This window comes from Cucumis melo, chromosome 5, assembly GCF_025177605.1.
Source record: "Cucumis melo cultivar AY chromosome 5, USDA_Cmelo_AY_1.0, whole genome shotgun sequence".
Taxonomy (NCBI): domain Eukaryota; kingdom Viridiplantae; phylum Streptophyta; class Magnoliopsida; order Cucurbitales; family Cucurbitaceae; genus Cucumis; species Cucumis melo.
In genome coordinates this window covers 25,823,253-25,843,015 of record NC_066861.1, presented here as the reverse complement: position 1 = coordinate 25,843,015, position 19,763 = coordinate 25,823,253, and the positions used below count along the sequence as shown (strand labels likewise).

Genomic DNA, 19,763 nt, shown 5'->3' with positions numbered 1-19,763 from the left:
TGGACCATATAAAAGCAACATAAGTATATGGTGGTAATTAGATCCATTAATAATCTACATTAAAAGGCTAATTTTGCTACTTAATAATCTCCACTGTCTGACCACACAATAATATATGTTTAGTGCTCTCTCATTTTGGAGTTGTATGATCGTCAAATATATAGATACTTGTTAAGAATAAAGGGTCTACATGGAATGTCATCAAATGTTTAAAAATGTGTTTTTTTAAGTGAAAAGAAAGTTTCTAAATAATACTTGAGAAGTCGTCCAATGGATGGTGCATCCAAGCATATGGTTGGTCTCATAAGTTAATGTCGAAAACTTAAACTAAATTGACATTTTAGATAAACTTTAAGGACTATCAATAACAATTTTTCAACTTCATCGTGTAGGATCTCGAAGCCTTCAAATGAAGGCATTTGTAGCAAAACTACGATATAAATAATAAACACGTGAACTTATTTCTTTAATCATTTACATATTTTAATTTGTTTTCTTTTGATAATTTTGTTAGGAGTATTCATCAACACGTCAATATTTTCATAAAATTAAGATATCGATAATCTCCACCAACAGGACATTCTAGACCTTGTATCCATTACGTTCAATTTATTTATCATTATTCATTTGGGTCAATATATGGAAGAAACTTAAGATACTTATTAAGTTGAATAATAATTATTTGATTAAAAATGAAAATTTGGATTTGAATTAATTAATTAATTAATTAATTAATTAATTAATTAATAGTAAAGCTTTTAGTTAGGTGGTGCTATTTGCTAATCCAGAAGTGTTAGTGGTTAATACTTAAAATCAACCAACAGATATGGTTGGTAGATGTCTAATTGTGTCCTCAAAGAAATGCCTTATTTTTCAATTTAAATCATTCATATATATATTCATGCAACCATTTGAAAAGGACAGTAATTGAATTTGGTTATTATTGCTTCCACCAAAATAATTTCAATGAGGATTCTTTTGGTTAATTGTGGTTATGTTCTACAATAATGCAAGTTGGTGAAGGTTTACAACAAGATAAAGGTTTGTACTATTACGTTCAAATAGATGTAACAACATTGACTAGACTTAACATTGATTATGTATGCTTGGAAGAAGTTATTGATTGAAGTGATGTCTCAATAATGTAATTTTTGAGAATGCATTAATTTAGGTAGTAAAGAAAGGGGTGGTTTGGAGTTCATTATGATGTTGTGGCACGGTTTTGGATGAACAGCTAGCTAGTTGATTAAGTGCATGTCGGCTTAGTCGAAGGTGAGATGGCAACATTAGACGTGGCAATGGATATTGTGACAGAAGATTACTTACAAAGCAAGAATAGTAGGCATCGATGTGGTATCAACTAAATATATATATTTTTTGATCAAATATATTTAAAGCTTCGAAGAATTGAATTGTCCAATAGTTTTCAACCTTATGTTAGACAAGAATTTTGTGTCGACAAAATATACTAAATGTCGCTTCTGTAATTATTGTTGTAGAAAGAATAAAAGGATGACAAGGAAAACACTACTCATTCACACAAACAAAAAGGAAATTTCTTGAAGACAATAAAACTAATGAAGCAGAAGAAATGGAAGGAATAATAGCTTGAACTTTGGCATGGTTGTGGTCAATCACAATAGTCTCAATAAAGCAACTACAATTCTAATTTCTATGTGTGGCCATAATGAGTTGCTAGCCTATAGGATAGATAACATCCTCGAACACTATTTCAAGTTTGGACTAAGACATTTGGTGGTCATACCTGATAGAGTTACGTATATTAATAATTCATCGGTAGTATTTAGTCTTACCTAGTTGAATTACAATCCATTAGATATGATATAGGCAATTCGTGATCCACCCTGAAGCTCACCTAGTACTTAATACCAAATATCTTGAATTTGTATACACATTAGATCTTGCAATTATTATTTTTATGTACTTTCCTTTGGGCCTTATTTAATTATTCAACCTGATTGAATATAAATTGGAATAATTGAATAGGTTGAGAATGATGGTTAGGAAAGTCAAGTGGCTGAAGAATTGTAAATTTGATGTTGAAGAATGAAGCAAACAAAAGAAAATGGAAAGAAAAAAGAAATGGTCTCGTTTGGTTGGTATTTCAATTTAACCATGTCGGCCAAAAAGCTTTTAAAAGTTTTTAAAAACTAATAATTAAGTGTAACAATACATTTAAAAAAATCTATCGGTGAAAGATTCCTGTTAATGAGACTATAAAAGATAGATTTCAACGAAAAATTTTGAATCTTTGCAAGTAAAAAAAAAAAAAAAAGAAAGTTTTTAAGTAAATGGGCCACAAAATAATCTGATTCCCTTCTAAGCTATAGACAGTTCTTTCTTTCTTTCTTTCCCTTTGGACTGTTTATATCAACTTTCCAAATGTTAAATGTGATGATGTTAATGAGGTTTTACTTCTAAAACAAAATTAGATGAAGCACCATTCATCAAAAGGTACGCTCTACATATAAATACAGAATCACTTCCTGTGATTTTGGGAAAATACCACTGTCACTATAAATCTTTAACATATTAGCATAAAGATTTTTTTAATGGTCTTTCTTCTACATTTTCCTAGAGCTAAATGGAGAATAAGGGCGAAATTCTCCTCTACATTCTACCTCCTATACTGTAGCAAGGCCCTCTAAAATGACTTCTATCCATGCTACTACTATACATTCTAATGATTTACTTTATCGCTTAGAAAATACTACCAATATCAACATCGACATCGAAACCACGACCTTGAACCCTGAGGTCTCCCAAATGTTATGCTTTTCGGCACCTGCAGCAGGACTGGCTCCACCTTGTTTTCCTGCCAACTGATCTCTCAGTTCCTTTATGGCTTTCTCTCGTCGCTCTCCGATCTGTTATGAACCAAATACAGTTTAGTTTCATCTGAGGCCTACTTCAATAATAGAAACTTAAACATTATCTTTGGAAGAGGTTGAGGAAGCCAGTTTTTCAGCATTGGTTTTATGGTCTGGGCCATGAAAGGCAGGTGGGTCCAAAAAGAAAGCCCACCTTCCTCTGTTATTGTAGAGCAAGTTGATCTAATTCATTGAATCCCAAGAATGTTTTATCAACTAATTTATGTTCAATGCAAGTCTTTTCTACACTACAGCTAATAAAACATCAAATTCTAAACAAGGTTTAGTGTTTACTCTTTGAAGTTTCCTTGTTTGAGTGCGAGCTTCTTGCAGACAGAATTCCAGCTTTAACACCCTCTTTTTCAACTCTTGGTCGGCTCGTCGTTGTTTCTCCAACTGTTGATAAGAAAATCAAAATGTATAAATGAATACAAAAAATTATACAAGTATATTGTACACAGTATAGCCGAATAAGTTTGCATACCTGTGATTCCAACTCCTTGGTTTTAAGCTTCCAGTGAGCAGACATCATCTTGATTTCATTTTTGAGTTTCGCTATCTCTTCATCTTTGGCAATCAACAACTTATTGATCTTCTCCAAATTTCTGGGGGAAACTTCATCTAATATTTTCCTCAATTCACAATCCTTGCTCACACCAGATTTGGCTAGAGCTTCCAAAATATCATGCTCAACTCTCATCACTTCATCCTTCAGTTGCTTCTGAGAAGATTCCCTTGCCTGGAGATCTTTCTGTAGATTGTCTAGTTGTTCTCCTAACCTTTTTACTCGATCTTCGTACTCTTTTATAGAAGTGTTCTTTTCATCTAATTCCTTCAAAAGCACTAAACACTGGTTCTGTGCAGATTGAGCTGATGCAGCACTCGCATCAGCGGTCGCTTGAGTGGCGGCAAGCTGTAATCTTAATCCATCCAACTCATGGAGATACTGCATTGAACAACAAATTGGTTACATATACAGATATCTCAATGATAAATATTAGGCCAACTCTAAGAAGCTATACTCGTAGTGCTGGGTTATAATGCATGAAAGAACTCTTGTGAATATAATCGAGGATCGATTTAATCATTGCAACAAAACTAAGGAAGAAATCATAAACCAAAACCCTCAAGAAAAGGCATCGTTAGGTTGTTTATAAAAATCTAATCTGGTGGCATGAAACACATATCTGCTTTTACCTAGACAATAGCAAAGGCAGCAATAAGTCATTACTATTAATTTCCAAATTTAACAAGAAGATCAAAATGTCTTTATAACATGAAAAGAAACCTTTACTAATCTCATAACGATATCTATACTCTTTAGATCGCAAGGTACAGGAAATAAACCAAACAGCCATGTCCAAGGGATAATATTCTGTATACAACATTAGACTGTAACATAAGGTATAACCAAACAGCCATTTCTCTCACTATATGTGCATAATAATGGATTTTATCAGATTCCTTTCCATATATCCATAAAGCTATGATAGAGATTTAATGACCAAGGAAGGATACAAACAAGACATGCTCGTCATTTAGAGCAACTGATGCAAATTTCAGATTGTAAAAAGAAATATCAGTTTTTTTCTTCCAACAGAGCATAATGTCTATCTTACATTTCTCAAAAAAAAAAACCCTTTTTAGATGATAATAATAATAATAATAGTAGTAGTAGGGAATTTGATTTACTCTGAACTCATTATAAAAAATGAAAAAAGAACAAAACGGTTCAACGGTTGTCAGATAGGGAAAGAAAGAAATTGACATCCTATTGTATTAAATATTGTTTATCTAAGCTTGATATAAATAGTTAATTTGGTAACATAAAGATCCATTAAAGGGAGGGGGGCCCAAAGGCATAGCTTAAGATCTAGCAATAGCAACCCACTCATTGGAGAATTCGTAAAAGCCCAATTTACTTCTTCACACATGAAGGAAAGAATAAATGAAAGATCTATACACCATCAGGCATCCAATGCCTATGTTATGTACATCAAAAGAAATCGTTAATAAATGGAAAGGAAAGCTCATTACAACACCCAATTGGCCATGTAAATCCCAGAAAAAGAAACCTGAACAACAATAAATTTGTCTCAATTCAGCCAAAAGGAAAAAAAGAAAAAAAAAACTCATCTGTTACAGGGTAAGCCGTAAGATGGTTTTAAGAAATTAGGGATTGATGATTAATTAATTTCCGAATTCCTAATCAATTTAAATGTGGTGTCCGATATGATATAACTCCTCTATTTAAAAAATAAATTGACAATCTCTCCATTCTGATTCATTTAAGTTTTGCCTTCATTTTCCCTCGGACTAACCTACTGCATATTCAAATCAAGCAACTATTTGAATTCAAGTAATAGGAGGGAAAGGAAATAATAATAATAAAGTAACAATATAGTACTTTTCCAACTTTCCTCCCATCAAAAGAGAAAAGAGAAAAACAGAGAGGGCAAAAAGAAAAAGGCATTCAGGGAGATGAGACTTAGATGAATAGCTTTTTGGGAACTTTATAACCACAATCTGACCAATTAGAGAAAAGTAAAGCAATCACAAGTAGAGTATGATAACCTAAAGTAATTATAAAAAAAAAAAAAAAACAATACAACTTCAAAGGACCGGCCCAAGTTTAATCATTCAAACCTAAATCCTACCAGAAGGAAGAAAAATATTTTTTTTTTTTGTAAGAAACAGAGTTGGGAATGAAACCTTGGTGGCAGTAGTTGCAGAAGCCTTGAGTTTTCCATCCCTTTCTTCCAATTCCGCATGTAATCTCCCGATTTCTTGTTCCATAGTCTTAGCTTTAGTCTCTGCTTCCTGCAAAAACAGCTCAAAAAATATCACTCGAACTCCAACACCAATCAAAAACCCCACAAGGGAAAAACAACTAAGAAGCGATTTTATTGAGTCAAAAGCATGAATTATAAACAATACGATACAAAAAGCCAGATGCCCCAGAATCCCAAAACATCCAAAAAATCACATGCCTGCCTTGTTTGAGTCTCTTTAGCAAACGATTCTTCTTGAGACGAAAGACGGCTTCTAGCCTCCTTCAACTCCGCAGCCAAAGACACAACATTTCGCCTGAAGCTCTGCTTCCTCTCATTCAAATCCTTCAACAATGGATCAACCTCTCGAGCAGAACTTGATGATGGCAACGAAGAAAATTTCTCTTGAACAGACATCGAGAGAATAAGATTTGGATCGAACGACGCAAAGAAATTTGCCTCTCAAGATATATCTAAACAAGTTCATCCAAGAAATTATGCAGTTTCTCAGAGACCCGCAATAAGTGGTCTCACGGGGTTGCAGTGTGAAAACTAAAGCGATGCATCTGCATGTGGAAGAGGGTAGTTGCGTGCATTAAATAAAAAGTGTGGACAAAGGAAATAAAATTTTCTATAAGTGAATAAAAAAATAAATGATCGAAAGAAAGAATTCACTCAAAATTTTCAACAGAGCTTCAAAACCCATATTTAACTACAACCCAATAGACAAACCCAGAAATATCTCAGGAAAGTTCAGTCAAACATAGAGAGAATATGAAAACCCACAACCCCACAACGAATATTCTTCTAATAAAACAAACTCATAATCAGAGATCAAGATATCAGTTAGAGAGAAAATGAGATCACCATTTTTGAAGTTGAAATGAGAGATCCCAAGAGTTGCAATAGTAAAATCAAAATGACCAACTCTTGTGTAGTTGAAGAAGAAGAAGAAGTAGCAGTAGAGTAGCCAAGTGGTGGATTGTTGTCGTTCTGTGTTTACACTTGGTGAAGAAGGATTAAGGATTAGGGTAATGAATCAGTGGAAATTTTGATGATTTCTTTTAGCTTTACGGACAGTGAAGGAGTGAATTTAGGAACCCATTTGATTTGATTTTGATTAATTGGGTTATTTTTAAATTTGGAAGGATTTGAAATTTGCTTTTTGTCAGTATTGGGGTTTGAATCGAATAGTTGGAGAGAAGAGGCCGACAGCAAAGCAACTGGGGAAAACTTCCGAGCCTCGGGCTCGGTAAAGTTGACTATTCCGAAGCTGAGATTTGTGTGGTTCGTGAGTTTGATTCGAGTCGGGCAAAGCGCGCCAAAATTCCAAACCAAAATCTTTTGGACCTTAATGGGCTTGGGCTTGGGCTTTATTTGAAAGATTCCCCTCAAACAAAGGTTACGTATAAAGGTTACGTATAGTTGCAAATGTAGCAATTATATTCAAAATAATTAAGTATATAGCAACATTTTAAAATAATTGCAAATATAGCAAAATCTATTAATGATAGGAGTCTATTACCGATAGACCATGTAGCAAATGTTGGTCTATCACTGATAAACCATAAGAGTCTATCAACGATAGAAGTGTATCATTGATAGACTTTGTTATATTTGCAATTTTTTAAAAATATTGCTACATACTTAATAATTATTCTAAAATTTGCTACCTATTATAATTACCCATAATTTTAATCGCAAATTAGGACTTTTATAGTTGATGAGTGATATTAATAAGATCTATCAATAACTCTTAATGATAGACTTTTATATTTGAATCATTGATAGACTTTGACATATTTTTCTATATTTATAAATGTTTTAAAATGTTGTTATATATTTAATTACTTTGAATGTAATGGCTATATTTGCAACTATCCCTCAATTAGTGTAGGTGACGTTTAATCCAGATTTCATTTGATAGATAAATGGTAATGAATTCTAATCACAAATCTTTCATATTTTATTTTTGTTATCATATATAGAATGGTAATGCTTTGTAAAATGCAAGTAAAATATGACAGATTTGTAATTCGCATGTTATTACGATAGTAGTGTTTGTAAAAGTAACGATAATGGTAGGTGGATCCTCATGTAATTTTCAAGTACAATTAAACTGGACATCTCATGTATCTTTGATCGAGGGAACTTTTTAGATTACCATTGATTGATTATGTTTCACGTAGGTTAAAAGTGGACTTGGTTCTATTTGATGTTGGTGTTATATTTGATTTTGAGGTTTTTAAAAGTATTAAAAGGCTCATGCTTTTATGTTTATGTCTTATAGATTTCTAGATATTTATTTTATAACGATATAAGTTAAAAAGATATGTGTTCTTTTAGTAGTTGTACAATAGGGGAAGGAAATTTGATCCACAAAATTCTTGAACACAAATACATATGTATATCGGTTTGTGTTATGGTCGCTTTTGGCATAAAATACGTGATTTACAGATCAAATACGTGATTTACAGATCATAAGTTAAATAAAGATTTGTACTATTTTAAAATATTTAATTAATCTATTAGATATTAATTTAAATTTTATGTTTCGTCTACGCCAAAAACTTGTAATTTCAAGTTTAGTGAATTATATATTTTCAAAATATCAAAGTTCAACGACTAAATAAACTCAAATCTTGAAATTGTATGACTTTAACTTTGTAATTTATCCTTAATAAATTTGTAAAGCATAAGGTTGGTTGAACAAATCTATGGACTTTAGCGATACGATACTCCATATCTATATCTACAAAATCAATCACTCACTAAAATCACTAATTAACATGTGTAAAGTGTTAATCATATGTTAATATGTCTTTTGTTTTTAAAAAATAACATATATTAATAAAGAAATCAACTATACTTGACACTTCCCTATGACGGATAGAGACAACTTTTGGTGTAGAATGATTACTTTAAATATCAACCATTCAATGATTGAAGAAGGAATAATGTTTGTAATAAACCCTTCATGTAATACATTATCTTATTTATACTTTTCCTTGATCTTTCTATGCATCTGTATAGTCAAATTTCAGAGCTTAAAGTAACCAATATGATTGCATTTGAAAATTACATGATGATCTATGTTTCTGATAGTGTTACGATAGGAGAATTATGAAATTCATTGCTACCGTTAGCGATGTCATTACCAATTTATACTAAATGACATCTATAACAATTAGAAGATAGTGATAACAAGCGATATAAAATAAACAACTTCAATCATAGATAATACTTTGATATGTTTGCAATAAAGATCCATTAAAATTGATTCGTCAATAGAATCCTATTGGGATTACTTCATCTTAGATTAAAGATTGGTAAACCAGACCTAGAATTGCAAAAGAAAGTTATTGTTTGAGGGTTAAAGTAACATATAAAGAGATTCATTTGTAGGAGTCCAGATATTTTCATTCATGTCTTAGTGAACTCAATTATATTGTACTAATCTCACACAACAGTCTCAGATTAAACAAAATGTCGATGCAAAATCCCATGAACAGCCACCATGCAGTTCTAACTCGATCCATCTGCACACTAAGTCACCCATCTCAGCTTTCAAACAACTTCAATGCTACACCAACACCATCAATGTCGATAGTTTGGTCTTCATCAGATTGTTCAGTACATTATGTGAAGAAAATATAACCACAGTGGATGAAACCTTCTTTCTCACAAATCATTGTTCCCCAAAAACACAGTTAAATTACCCTCTGAACAAAAAGCATTGAACTAAAATCTCATCAATAACTAAAGAATGAGATATCACCAACATCAGCTGGAAATGCAAGGGAATTAGATCGTATGAAACTGCAACTCATCAAAATCAGCAGTCATTTGTAGTAATGGAGAATACAAAAGCACTTGCTGCACGAAAAACTCCACAGCTCAACAACTACTAAAGTTACAGTCCAGTCTGGTCTTCACTACATGACCCTTGCTCGGATGACGAAAACAGTACTTCATTCAATAGTTAAATAAGAGTCGAAAACATGAGATTCGAATATGTACATGTACTATTCTGATCAAGAAGCCTGATACACAAGTTAAGCTGTCCTCAAGGACTTTCATTTCAAGTCATTAAAAAGATAATGACATTATTTCTGCTTGGTGCATTCACCTTTGAAGTGTTTCGGGGTGTGCCTATGGTACCAAAACCATGGCTATACAGCAGAAGAGAACCACCGTGTGCCGCTTTCATAAGCCTTCGCTGTATATGCAGAGATCAAGAATTACTTGTTAATGGCAACTTTCATGTCCAAGATTTATTCAACAAATGTATCTCGAAATTAAATGATCGGCATAAAGAAATAGCCAAATTGAAACATGTACATGTGTTTGTGCATTTTGTTACAGCATACATACGATGAAACAACCTAATACAGGAGTAGTTTTATATACCATCTTACATGTTTGATTGTTTTTATCAGATGGAGAACCACAAAATGCAAGAAACTTTATCACAACATCAACTCCCAACCCGAATGCTGAAGCAAAGATGCAACGCTGTTCAATGTAACTGTTCAGAAAGATACTACATGACTTTTTATTTCTGTTCTTTTATAGAAAGATACTACATGAAATAAAGTTAGAAAAAATTGATGCACCTGATTATTCCCAGCACCTTCCACCCTCTATTCAGACAGAAGACATGTATCTTAATAAATAATTCTTAGACATATGTTTTGTATGGAGAAATTAAAGTTATTATGCATTCAAAAGGGCACTAATTTATCATCATTTATGAACTGCAAATTCGAAGCACCCAGCTGTTCCCTTTGGAAAATTATTTTTTGAAGACGGAGCAAATGATGGGTTGTGTCTGAAAGTTGTGTTTTAAAACCATTTTTTTCTTAAGAACAAAAAGACAACAAAAACATGGTTGGTTGACTAATTTTAAAAAATTATGTTCCTTTTTATTATTCTCAAAGTCCTCATAAGTAGTTTGTTTTTATAATAGCTAAAGTTGTCCTTCCGAAAATCATGGGTCTGTAAACAATAATCTTAATATAACATAACATAACAGATTAACAGGTCAACTAATCAATATTCTTAGAAATATCTTCTAAAATCTGTTTTGCAAATATTAATCACAACTACTATATGTATTAAAAGAAAGTAATAGTTTTTAAGCTAAAGTTCTTAACTATCAAACTAGCTGATATGAATACCTGAAGGCTAAGCCACAAGTGGTATCACACATTCATGGAAAAAGAGGACAAACAAATAGCAAGAGGGGCTACAGACTACAGAGTAAGGTTAGAAAGGAAAGGTAGGAACTCCCATATATCAATTTGTGAAGCAGACAAATTATAACTAGTTTTTTTTTTCTAGAAGAGGAACAATTTCATAAATGAATGAAATAAAAAGAGCTTATTGGACTCTCAAGTCTCAACACCAAAACAAATTGTGGATTATGTTGCTTAGATATTTTAATACCATATAGCAGTCTATCCATTTTGATGCCACCACAGGCCTTATTTCTTCCCCTAAAGTTTAATATTCTGGCTGTGAAAAACTGAAAGACGTGTTAAAGAAATTGGATAAATGCTGCTGCTAGGTTACTTGTCACTAGACAACTAACTAATTCCTTAGAGAAAATACATCTGAACAAAAATTGCAACCATCATTTCATCATTAAGATTGAAATCGAGTTCTTTAAAAAGGTAGGTATAAAGCATGTAGACCAAGTCAAGAAAAGGACTTCCTTATTTCAAATAACAGTCAACACGACTACACGAGAGGGAGCAAAATAGATATTTACCCACGTGAAATAATTTTTTTCTAGATTTCACATGTAATTTAATTAAATATTGGGACTATGAGAACTTGCTCCCCCAATTATTGCATACCAACCTGTTGGGTTCTCATTCTAACCACAGGTGGGACATAAAAGATCTCAAAATGTCAAGAAGAAACTAAAAACTTGTACATCAATAAAGGATGCATCTACAGACCTACAGGCTTCCACCCGGCTTATGTAGGCCCCCAAGCTTGGCTCTATCTATGCATGACTAAACTATTATTTAAAAGTATGATTCTTGAAAAAGAAATGCATTTATTAATTCTTGAAATTTCATTTTTCTCAACGAAAGTAGTTATGATAAAAAAAAAAAAAAAAAAAAGTGATCGGGCTATAAAAAAAAATGAACTCTTAACGAATAACGAAGGATCCAATTCAAAGTTAGTTCTCATTAGGCACAAATTTTGGGGTATACTTAAAATCAAGTCATAAATAAGGAAAAGTTCCTCATCGATCTCTAGTCTACGTCCTTCTCAGCCAATATTCATAATTGGAATGTAGTAGCACACTAGCACTTGTCCTTCTCAGCCAGATTCATTATTGCATAATTAAGAAAAGACGAAACCATAGACCTTCTTATAAGTGAAGGATTTAGGAAGGGTCAGAAAATCAATTAGATAGAATGGAAATGACCTATTTGAGTACCCAATCAAATAAAAAAAATATAATAAACATCATGGATGAGTATCACTTTAAGATTGACTACATATAACTAAAAATAGTCGTACAAAGAATTTTCTAACTACGTATTTGTTGGATTTAGCATGACTTTAATTGCAATCATGGGATTATATTAGGCAAACATGGGAAGAGTTAAACAACTTCAATTCCCCTTTTTACCTTATAAGATCCCGAGTAATAACAACTGCCTAAATTGCATAAACTATATTCATGAAAGCAAAGGACATCTACCTCCTCTGTCGTCATTTGGAGAGTTGAGTGCAGGTGAAGCCAGTTTGCACAAGTTCGTTGATTGCGTCTTGAAACTTAACATAATCTTCAAATTTGTTGTACACTTGATGAGAAATTCGTGCATACCCTGTAATAGGGGCAGTTTCCCCTTTTTTCGGAGCACGGTAATATATCGGGACTTCAACTCTAAACTCTTCCCGTAAGTGTGTTCTCAACCTCAGAGTATCAGATTCACTTGAGATGCCCAAGCATGAAGGCAACCCCACCATGACCATGCTCGCACACATATTTGGTGGGCAGCCAAGATGAGTCTTCCATGATTCTGCCAACATCTCTCCCATCTTAATAACAGCCTCATGATTCCTTTTTTTGATTCCCTTAATCCCATCTTCAAACCTATTAACAAACTTCAAAACCGAAGGAACCACCAACTGAGAACTATAATCCCTGGTTCCAATCCAAGCACTTTCTATGGCCAACCCATTACCATACTCGTGAGAAACAACGGGATGATGCAAATCAGAATGATTTGGGGACCTCCTGGAATACAAGAAAGCAATTGAAGGTGGACAAAAGAACCACTTATGCAAATTACTTGTGTAATAATCAGCACCAATCTCTTGCATATCAATATCAGTACACCCAATAGCGTGAGCAGCATCAACAAAAACTTGGTCAACACCCTCTTCCCTACAAATCTTAACTAACTCCTTAACCGGTATAACCACACAAGGCATGGATGTAATATGATCAATCACAGCCAAACGAACCTTCCTACCATTAGCCTTTCCTCTCTCCAAAGCCTTACGAAATTCAAATATAATTTCATCATTAGACTTAACAGGAAAAGGCAATTGAACCTCAATTACATACCCACCAGCTCGAGAAACATATGCCTCTATTGACTTCTTCACAGCACCATACGCATAGTGAAGCATAACCGCCGCATCACCCTTCTCAAATCTCCCCTCAGAAAAATCCCTAGCGATTTTCTGCAAAACTATAGCAGCTGCGGTGGTAGCGTTATCAACAATAGAAACTTCATCAATATGCTCGGCATTGATGAGATCCTTAATGATGGTTCTCGATTCAAGAATCCCCTTTTTGAGCTCGTTGAAGTAGAACCAATCAGGCTGGCGAAGGAACTTAAGCTGCCATTGTTGTTGAGCAGAGATGACAGAAGAAGGGCAACAGCCAAAGCTCCCGTTGTTGATCCGAGCAACAGAAGGGTCATGATGGGCAAACTCGGATTGAATTTCTGAGTCAGAAATGAAAGTGGGGGCAATTTTAGGCCTTTTGGGCAAGTGGGTATTGGCGTCACCGTTAAGATGAGGGGTAGAATCAGGGGGAAGGTGGTTTTTTTCACAGTGAGAAGCCATTGGAGGGAGATGGGTAAGCAGGATTTAGGGTTAAGAGTGATGGGTGAAGCTGAAATTGATAGAAAGTGAGGAAAGTGACGAGGGAGAACGAGAAAATGGGGAAATGGGGAAATGGGTCGAAGAAATGCGATAAGAAGGAAGGTTTTGTTCGAGGGAGGAGAATACGGAAGAGGAGAAAACGTCAAGGCGAATAAAGAGAAAAATAATGAGAGCAGAGACAAGTGGGGTTGAACAGTGCTATGAACAAAGGGAGAAATTTTGGCTTCCACCATTAACAGAGAAAACTATTTCAAGTGGTATTGTTTTGCCTTTGTCCTTTTATGTCATCCCCACCCACAAACAACACATAAATTAGGTGCTTTCATCTCCTTTTAGACTTTCTGTTAGGTTTGCACCTTTTTACCATGTTTTTTCACATCTTTTTTCCTTTCTATATATTATTTGAATTTATATTCTAAAACTCGGGGTTGTAATTTAAATTATATTTTTATTCAATAAAGTTGTCTTTTTAAGGAATTTAAAACTGAATACTATAACTTGAATCTAATAAACTAAAGTTTCAACCTAAACGGTCTACAGAATAAAGTTGAGTGTCTTATTGTGGGGACATTATGAATGTAGTCCGCTTTGTAGCTAATACAAACGATGTGATCTGAATCGTTCATATAAAGATATAAAATTCAGAACATCCTGTAAACTTTTGGGCTCTCTCTCTAGTTTTCCATAAATTCTTTTCTTCAAAATGTTTGAAGGGTTGATCTTTTGGGCTCTCTCTCAAGTGAGCTAAGATAATTCCACTCATTTTGATTTACAAATAGAAAAAAAAAACACATCAAAAATTTTCAACCCTAACCTAATTTCCATTTGTTTCTCTCACTCGATTACTTCATTCATTGGGTCCCACAACTTGGTTGTAAGTCCCAGAGATAGTAGATCAACTCTAGTGGTGGTCTAGTTCAAGTTCAGAGGGAGTACTAATCATTTACCGGAGCTACCAAGGTATGTTTTCATAACCCTAATTTGATTTTAATTAGGGTTTTTCATGTTAATAATTTAGTGCAATTAGAATATAATCCATTTTTTTCCCTTGTGTGTGTCTTAATATCCATCGATATATGAGTGGGAGTAACAACTTTAAGCTCATATCAATTGGGCTACGTTGTAGAGACATCCACAATATTGTTGGCATTCTTTTATATGAAATAGTATGGAAATTGGTGGTATAGGAGATTGGTTGGATGAAACTATGAGTGTATCGCCAGTCATCACTATATATTTATCTTAATGAGTAAGATAAATGAACATAGAAAATGAAAAAAAAAAAAGGTGATTTTTCAAACATAATACATGTTACTTGATTAATTTCATTGATCAATTGTTCAGTTCCATACTATTATATTGGCACATTGATAACGTGAACAAATTCAAAATCACTTTGGGATCATTTCGATGGAAGGAAATGAGAATGAGAATAAAGGTGGGAGTAATCTCAAATAGATGACAACTATGTGATTTAAAAGTTGGTATATTGGTTGTGCAAGTGAAAAATAATCTTTTTTTTCTCATCTATCCTTATCTTATCTTTGCTCAATCGACATGTTATTCTAACAATAATATATTGTGTCCATGAGAAGAACTTTTACAAGTCAAAATCGGAATTTGAATGATATAATGAAGCATATTATAGTTCATAGCCAAATATTCTTTCACAAACAAAACTTGTGTCATCTATAAAAATTTCATTAATTTAGGTGTCTATTTGGTTAAAATTTTCATTGTACCAATCACAGTTAGATGTCAAATAGAAACAGTTTAAGTCAAGTTTTTCCTTTTTTTATTATTTGTTTTGCATTCCAAATATATATAAATAGACATGGTTGAATGTAGATTAAAAAATCTGAGTTTCGCAATCTGACTTACATCCTATCAGTTTGTCAATCCCAATGTGTATAATTTGACTAAATAATGAGATTGGTTAATGAAAGCCAATGAACAACTTCACTATAATAGTTGAGAGGGTGTGTCCATGGTTCATATTTGCATAAATAAAAGGAATATTTGATATGTGCCCAACTAATGTATGGGTTGGAAAGAGAGATATATTGTTTAGAACATTACAAAAAAAATGTCTAATCGACAAATGGAATTGAAGTTGCTTTAAAGATAATTCCAGAACTGCCCCTAAAAAGCAATATATAATATATGGTTTCCATATCATCTTCCTCTCTTTCTCCACTCGACTAATGAGATATTTCAGTGACATCTTACTCATGTATAAATAGCTTCCTAATTATTAGGTCTTTCAATCTCTACTTTACTTCGTTCCTTTTCATCTATGTAGTTCGGTTTGTTCCATTTAAGCTCCTATCATTTAGTGAAACCTTCACTGCTGCGATGGTTCGAATCAGAGTTTAAGATCAAGTAATATATATAAAGAGAAAAATGATAAGTTTTAAGTGGAGAAAATAAGGATTTGGAACCATTTATAAAGTTGGACAAAAACAAACATCTAAATATGAGCTCAAACAAACATACACAAACGTCCAAACCATGGGATGAAAAAAGTAAGTTAACCTAAATTTGTTCATCAAAACGCTAAGTCTATAAAGAAAGCAAAAAAGTTAACATAATATTCACCAATTCAATCAAATTAGAAAATTTGCTCTTTGTTACATGACTAGAAGCATTTTTTCTTCTCATAAACTAACTTTTATTGAGAAAAAAAGAATACAAAGGTAGGCCTAACGCTCCTTTTTAGTTTTATGGCATGAAGCCACGCATACAATCTAAACATGGACCTTGGCTTGATAAGAGTCAACAAAACATAACAATAACAAGAGCATAAACTAACCAAAACTAATTACATCAGTTAGCTCCTAATAAGGAAACATCTGAATAACAGTGTTTAATGATACAATAAGGTTATTAATCTATAAATGTCAATTACCTTACAACTTTCCTCTGTCATAAGCAGCTATATTCTGGGGTTCACATTCTGGACTAAACAATCGGACAAGCAAAGCCGAGGTTGCACTCATTGATGCTGCTCCACAAGCTGCCCAACGAAGACTCCTAGGTACTGTAATTCTTGGACCTATCACACAACACAAGCTTGACTATGAGTAAAGAAGCATGGATATGGATACAATATAAACATAGTGCCATGTCATTTTTAAGAGTTTTGGACTTTGGAATGGACATCTCTGAAATTTAAAGTAAATAAGTTAAATGCATTTATATGTGAAAAAAAGTAGTTTGATGTATGTGCATCTTACGAGTACAGTATTAAAATCCCCTAGGATGACAGGCAATCCACTTTAAAAGGAAAGGGTGGATAAATATTGGTTTTGATTTAAACAAAGTCACAATGGTTTTCTATTTTCATAGAACATGAAAAAATGTTTCAATTTCCTAGTACTGCAGCCAAAAAGCCGTGGATGAAAAGTTAGGTGAGAAATGTCAGCGAACTATCATGCATATGCTATATGAGAGTGCTTCTAGCACAGATTACTAGCACGAGTTTGAAAGTAACAAAGTCCAGAACACTTAAATGTTTCGTGAGAAACACTAATAAAGTGCATTTAGTTGAACCAAGTGCTTGATGAGAAAGAATCTAAAAGTACAAATAAGAATGCAGAACCAAACACAGATGTTTGATAATTAAGCACTTCATTTTTTCTGAGGTGGTTGTAATTAAAGACATTTTTTAAAAACTTCTGTTTTAAAAGTACTTCCAGAGATACTCATACTTGGTAAACTTAGTCATGATACTTAACAAAACTCCAGGGTGTTCAAATGACCCAAGAACAAGAACTCGAGCAAACCAGGCTACCCAACCCAAAGTAGTTTGGGTTAGATTTTTTATTTTTGGGTTTGGGATGGGTTGAGTTAGAATTTTCTTTGAGTTTGCATTGGTTGGATTTTTGGAGAATCGGAATTTGGTTCAGTTTTTGAGTCGAGAAATTTCTAGGGTTCATTCATGTTTTTTCTCTCCATCTCAAACCCGTCTACTTCTCAATTCTCTACTCACATCTCCCCCATCTCTCTCCATCTTGAATCATACGTTCCTTATTTCTATCTCTCTCTCGTCTCTCCTCGTTTCATTCAAAGTCTCTCCATCTCAACCTCTCCATCTTTGTGTAGCGTTCATATCTCTCTCATCCCCCCTTATTTTTCTCAATCTCTCATCTCCCCTTTTTTTCAACTACCTTTCTTTTTCAGTCTTCACAATCCTAATCTTGATTTCATTTTTTTTTTCCCTCAACTCCCACTCAACTGTTCTTTTGGACCCAACCCGAAATTTAGTGGTGGGGTTGGAGACCCTATTTTCCTCTTTTGGGTAGCTAACCTAACCAACCCAGATTTTCATGTTGGTCCAAAAAACTGCTTCAACTTAATCCATGTACATCTAAAGACAATTCTAGAACGTTGTGTTTTCTATTCAAATGGAGTAAGTAAATATAGTAGAATCTATTAGAAAACAATTATTGATTGAAGTGCCATTTGAGTTCACTAGAAGTTGTTCAGGAAAAAGGAAAGACACGAAACTTGATATGCACATCAAACCAAATAAGCTGAAAAGAATACTTGACAGACCATAATGTAATCTACAAAGAACCCAGAATCCAAGTGCTCCTTCAACAGAACATAACCCAGCAGTCTGTTTCATCAACTGTGAACAAGGCTTAGCATCTGATCTCATGATCTCGCCATCTGAAAAGCCTAACAATCGTCTAAGTGCCATCTGCTAATTTCCTGGGCCAGATAAAAAATTGGCAATTTCATAAACTAAGCTTAGAACAATTGTTGGTTGTCCAGAACCCAGAATTCAGTCATTGGAACAATAAAATGAATGCAAACCCAATCCAAAATAGTTGAGTCAATGTTCCTAACGTTAATCATGACCTTGTAATATCAACAGAAATGATAATCATGAGATCCTTAGAATTAGGGTATAACAATTTTAGAGGCTAAATGAGCTTTTGAGGCATTTTTTTCTCTAAAGAATACGAGCTAATCCTGAAATTACCATGAGCATACACCTCAATTCAAAATGAAACCATCGATAGAAAACAATGTACGATCAAACATAAAGACTATGGACAATGAAGGGTAAAAACTTTGCACTCATCAATTATCATATCACTTCACTAAATCAAGATTCTAAAGATGATTCGATTCTAATTCCCACTGCTAGATTGTTCTAAAGGCAAGAAACAATACTTGATTCTACAAAGGAAGATTCTAACAGAATTAACAATGCCAACAAAAGTCACTTGTCTTAACTGTGACATTTCATATTCTGAGTGTGGCTTCTTCAAATTAGAAGATTTGTGTTTTACTTTACATAAAGTATAAAGGGTTTCCAATTATGATTTCTGGGTTCAGTTTTTCGATTTGCAAGAAATTACTAACAATCACTAAGAGACTTCAACAATAATGAATCATGAAGGCAGAGAGATTGAAATAAAAAGAAAGATAAGAAAGAAGGTATATGATACCGAAAGAAAATGGGGGCGAGAAAAAACACAGACCAATTGCTCGAGGCGATAACCACAAGTGTTCGCCGGCGCCCCGCCGCCGGTTACAGAATTTGAGGTTTGAATTCAGAGGAGACGTACGAAGGAGAGAGTGGAGTTCCCTTCCCTTCTTTACCTTCTCGTTGAGAAATTACTTTTGTACATTTTAAACTTTATTACAATATCATAATTAATTAATGTTTGTTTTTGGGCTAATTGAACCCAAATATTTAAATTAATAGATTCTCAAATTTTACTATATTTTTTAATATTTTCAATTTACAACAATTTTTTATTTTATTCTAATTTATTTTTTTAATATCATAATTGTATGAGAAATTATTTTAAATTAAAAAAACTTTTAAAATATTTAGATGAATAGCAAAATATCAAAATCTATTTATGATAGACCACGAGAGATCTTTCGTAGACTATTAGTTATATCTATTATGATGTTGATAGTTATCGATCCATGGTAG

General features: G+C 33.3%; 3 protein-coding genes across 11 annotated transcripts; all 3 read right to left on the bottom strand.

The window, feature by feature from the left end:
* Window positions 1-2,464: 2,464 nt before the first annotated feature.
* Window positions 2,465-6,838, bottom strand: LOC103493971 (nuclear envelope-associated protein 2-like). Of its 2 annotated transcripts, none has more exons than XM_008454958.3 (6): window positions 6,530-6,838; window positions 5,882-6,228; window positions 5,604-5,711; window positions 3,376-3,837; window positions 3,186-3,287; window positions 2,465-2,888 (listed from the first exon to the last, which is right to left on the bottom strand). In XM_008454958.3, the coding sequence occupies exons 2-6, from the start codon at window positions 6,077-6,079 to the stop codon at window positions 2,715-2,717; spliced, it is 1,044 nt and encodes a 347-aa protein (XP_008453180.1). In that variant the 5' UTR covers window positions 6,080-6,228; window positions 6,530-6,838; the 3' UTR covers window positions 2,465-2,714. The 2 variants fall into 2 exon arrangements, with proteins under 2 accessions (XP_008453180.1, XP_050940596.1); XM_051084639.1 differs by having other exon boundaries at window positions 5,604-5,707; window positions 5,878-6,228; window positions 6,530-6,779.
* Window positions 6,839-9,466: 2,628 nt separating this feature from the next.
* LOC103493954 (probable L-cysteine desulfhydrase, chloroplastic) lies at window positions 9,467-14,100 on the bottom strand. 6 transcript variants are annotated; one of them, XR_007820954.1, is made up of 3 exons: window positions 10,279-14,077; window positions 10,081-10,190; window positions 9,467-9,881 (listed from the first exon to the last, which is right to left on the bottom strand). XR_007820954.1 is itself a non-coding variant. In XM_008454937.3 (2 exons), the coding sequence occupies exon 1, from the start codon at window positions 13,763-13,765 to the stop codon at window positions 12,398-12,400; it is 1,368 nt and encodes a 455-aa protein (XP_008453159.1). In that variant the 5' UTR covers window positions 13,766-14,100; the 3' UTR covers window positions 9,467-9,881; window positions 12,387-12,397. The 6 variants fall into 6 exon arrangements, 1 of the variants encoding a protein (XP_008453159.1); XR_007820953.1 differs by having other exon boundaries at window positions 10,081-10,177; XR_007820955.1 differs by having other exon boundaries at window positions 10,081-10,158.
* A 1,640-nt stretch (window positions 14,101-15,740) lies between these two features.
* On the bottom strand, window positions 15,741-19,455 carry LOC103493937 (uncharacterized). Of its 3 annotated transcripts, none has more exons than XM_008454913.3 (4): window positions 19,300-19,455; window positions 18,362-18,520; window positions 16,713-16,859; window positions 15,741-16,154 (listed from the first exon to the last, which is right to left on the bottom strand). In XM_008454913.3, exons 2-3 carry the CDS (start codon window positions 18,507-18,509, stop codon window positions 16,714-16,716), a joined length of 294 nt encoding a protein of 97 aa, XP_008453135.1. In that variant the 5' UTR covers window positions 18,510-18,520; window positions 19,300-19,455; the 3' UTR covers window positions 15,741-16,154; window position 16,713. The 3 variants fall into 3 exon arrangements, with proteins under 3 accessions (XP_008453135.1, XP_008453144.1, XP_008453150.1); XM_008454922.3 differs by having other exon boundaries at window positions 15,741-16,151; XM_008454928.3 differs by lacking the exon at window positions 15,741-16,154 and having other exon boundaries at window positions 16,440-16,859; window positions 19,267-19,433.
* Window positions 19,456-19,763: the final 308 nt, after the last annotated feature.

What these genes read in the sequence shown, in the direction of transcription:
- LOC103493971 (XM_008454958.3), bottom strand. Translation starts at nt 6,079, where the DNA reads ATGTCTGTTCAAGAGAAATTTTCTTCGTTGCCATCATCAAGTTCTGCT. An exon ending in AAGAGACTCAAACAAGGCAG is followed by an intron (nt 5,712 to 5,881) that starts GCATGTGATTTT and finishes CTGTTTTTGCAG; the next exon opens with GAAGCAGAGACTAAAGCTAA. An exon ending in CTGCAACTACTGCCACCAAG is followed by an intron (nt 3,838 to 5,603) that starts GTTTCATTCCCA and finishes TGTTCAATGCAG; the next exon opens with TATCTCCATGAGTTGGATGG.
- LOC103493954 (XM_008454937.3), bottom strand. Translation starts at nt 13,765, where the DNA reads ATGGCTTCTCACTGTGAAAAAAACCACCTTCCCCCTGATTCTACCCCT.
- LOC103493937 (XM_008454913.3), bottom strand. Translation starts at nt 18,509, where the DNA reads ATGGCACTTAGACGATTGTTAGGCTTTTCAGATGGCGAGATCATGAGA. An exon ending in TCTTTGTAGATTACATTATG is followed by an intron (nt 16,860 to 18,361) that starts GTCTGTCAAGTA and finishes GTTGTGTGATAG; the next exon opens with GTCCAAGAATTACAGTACCT.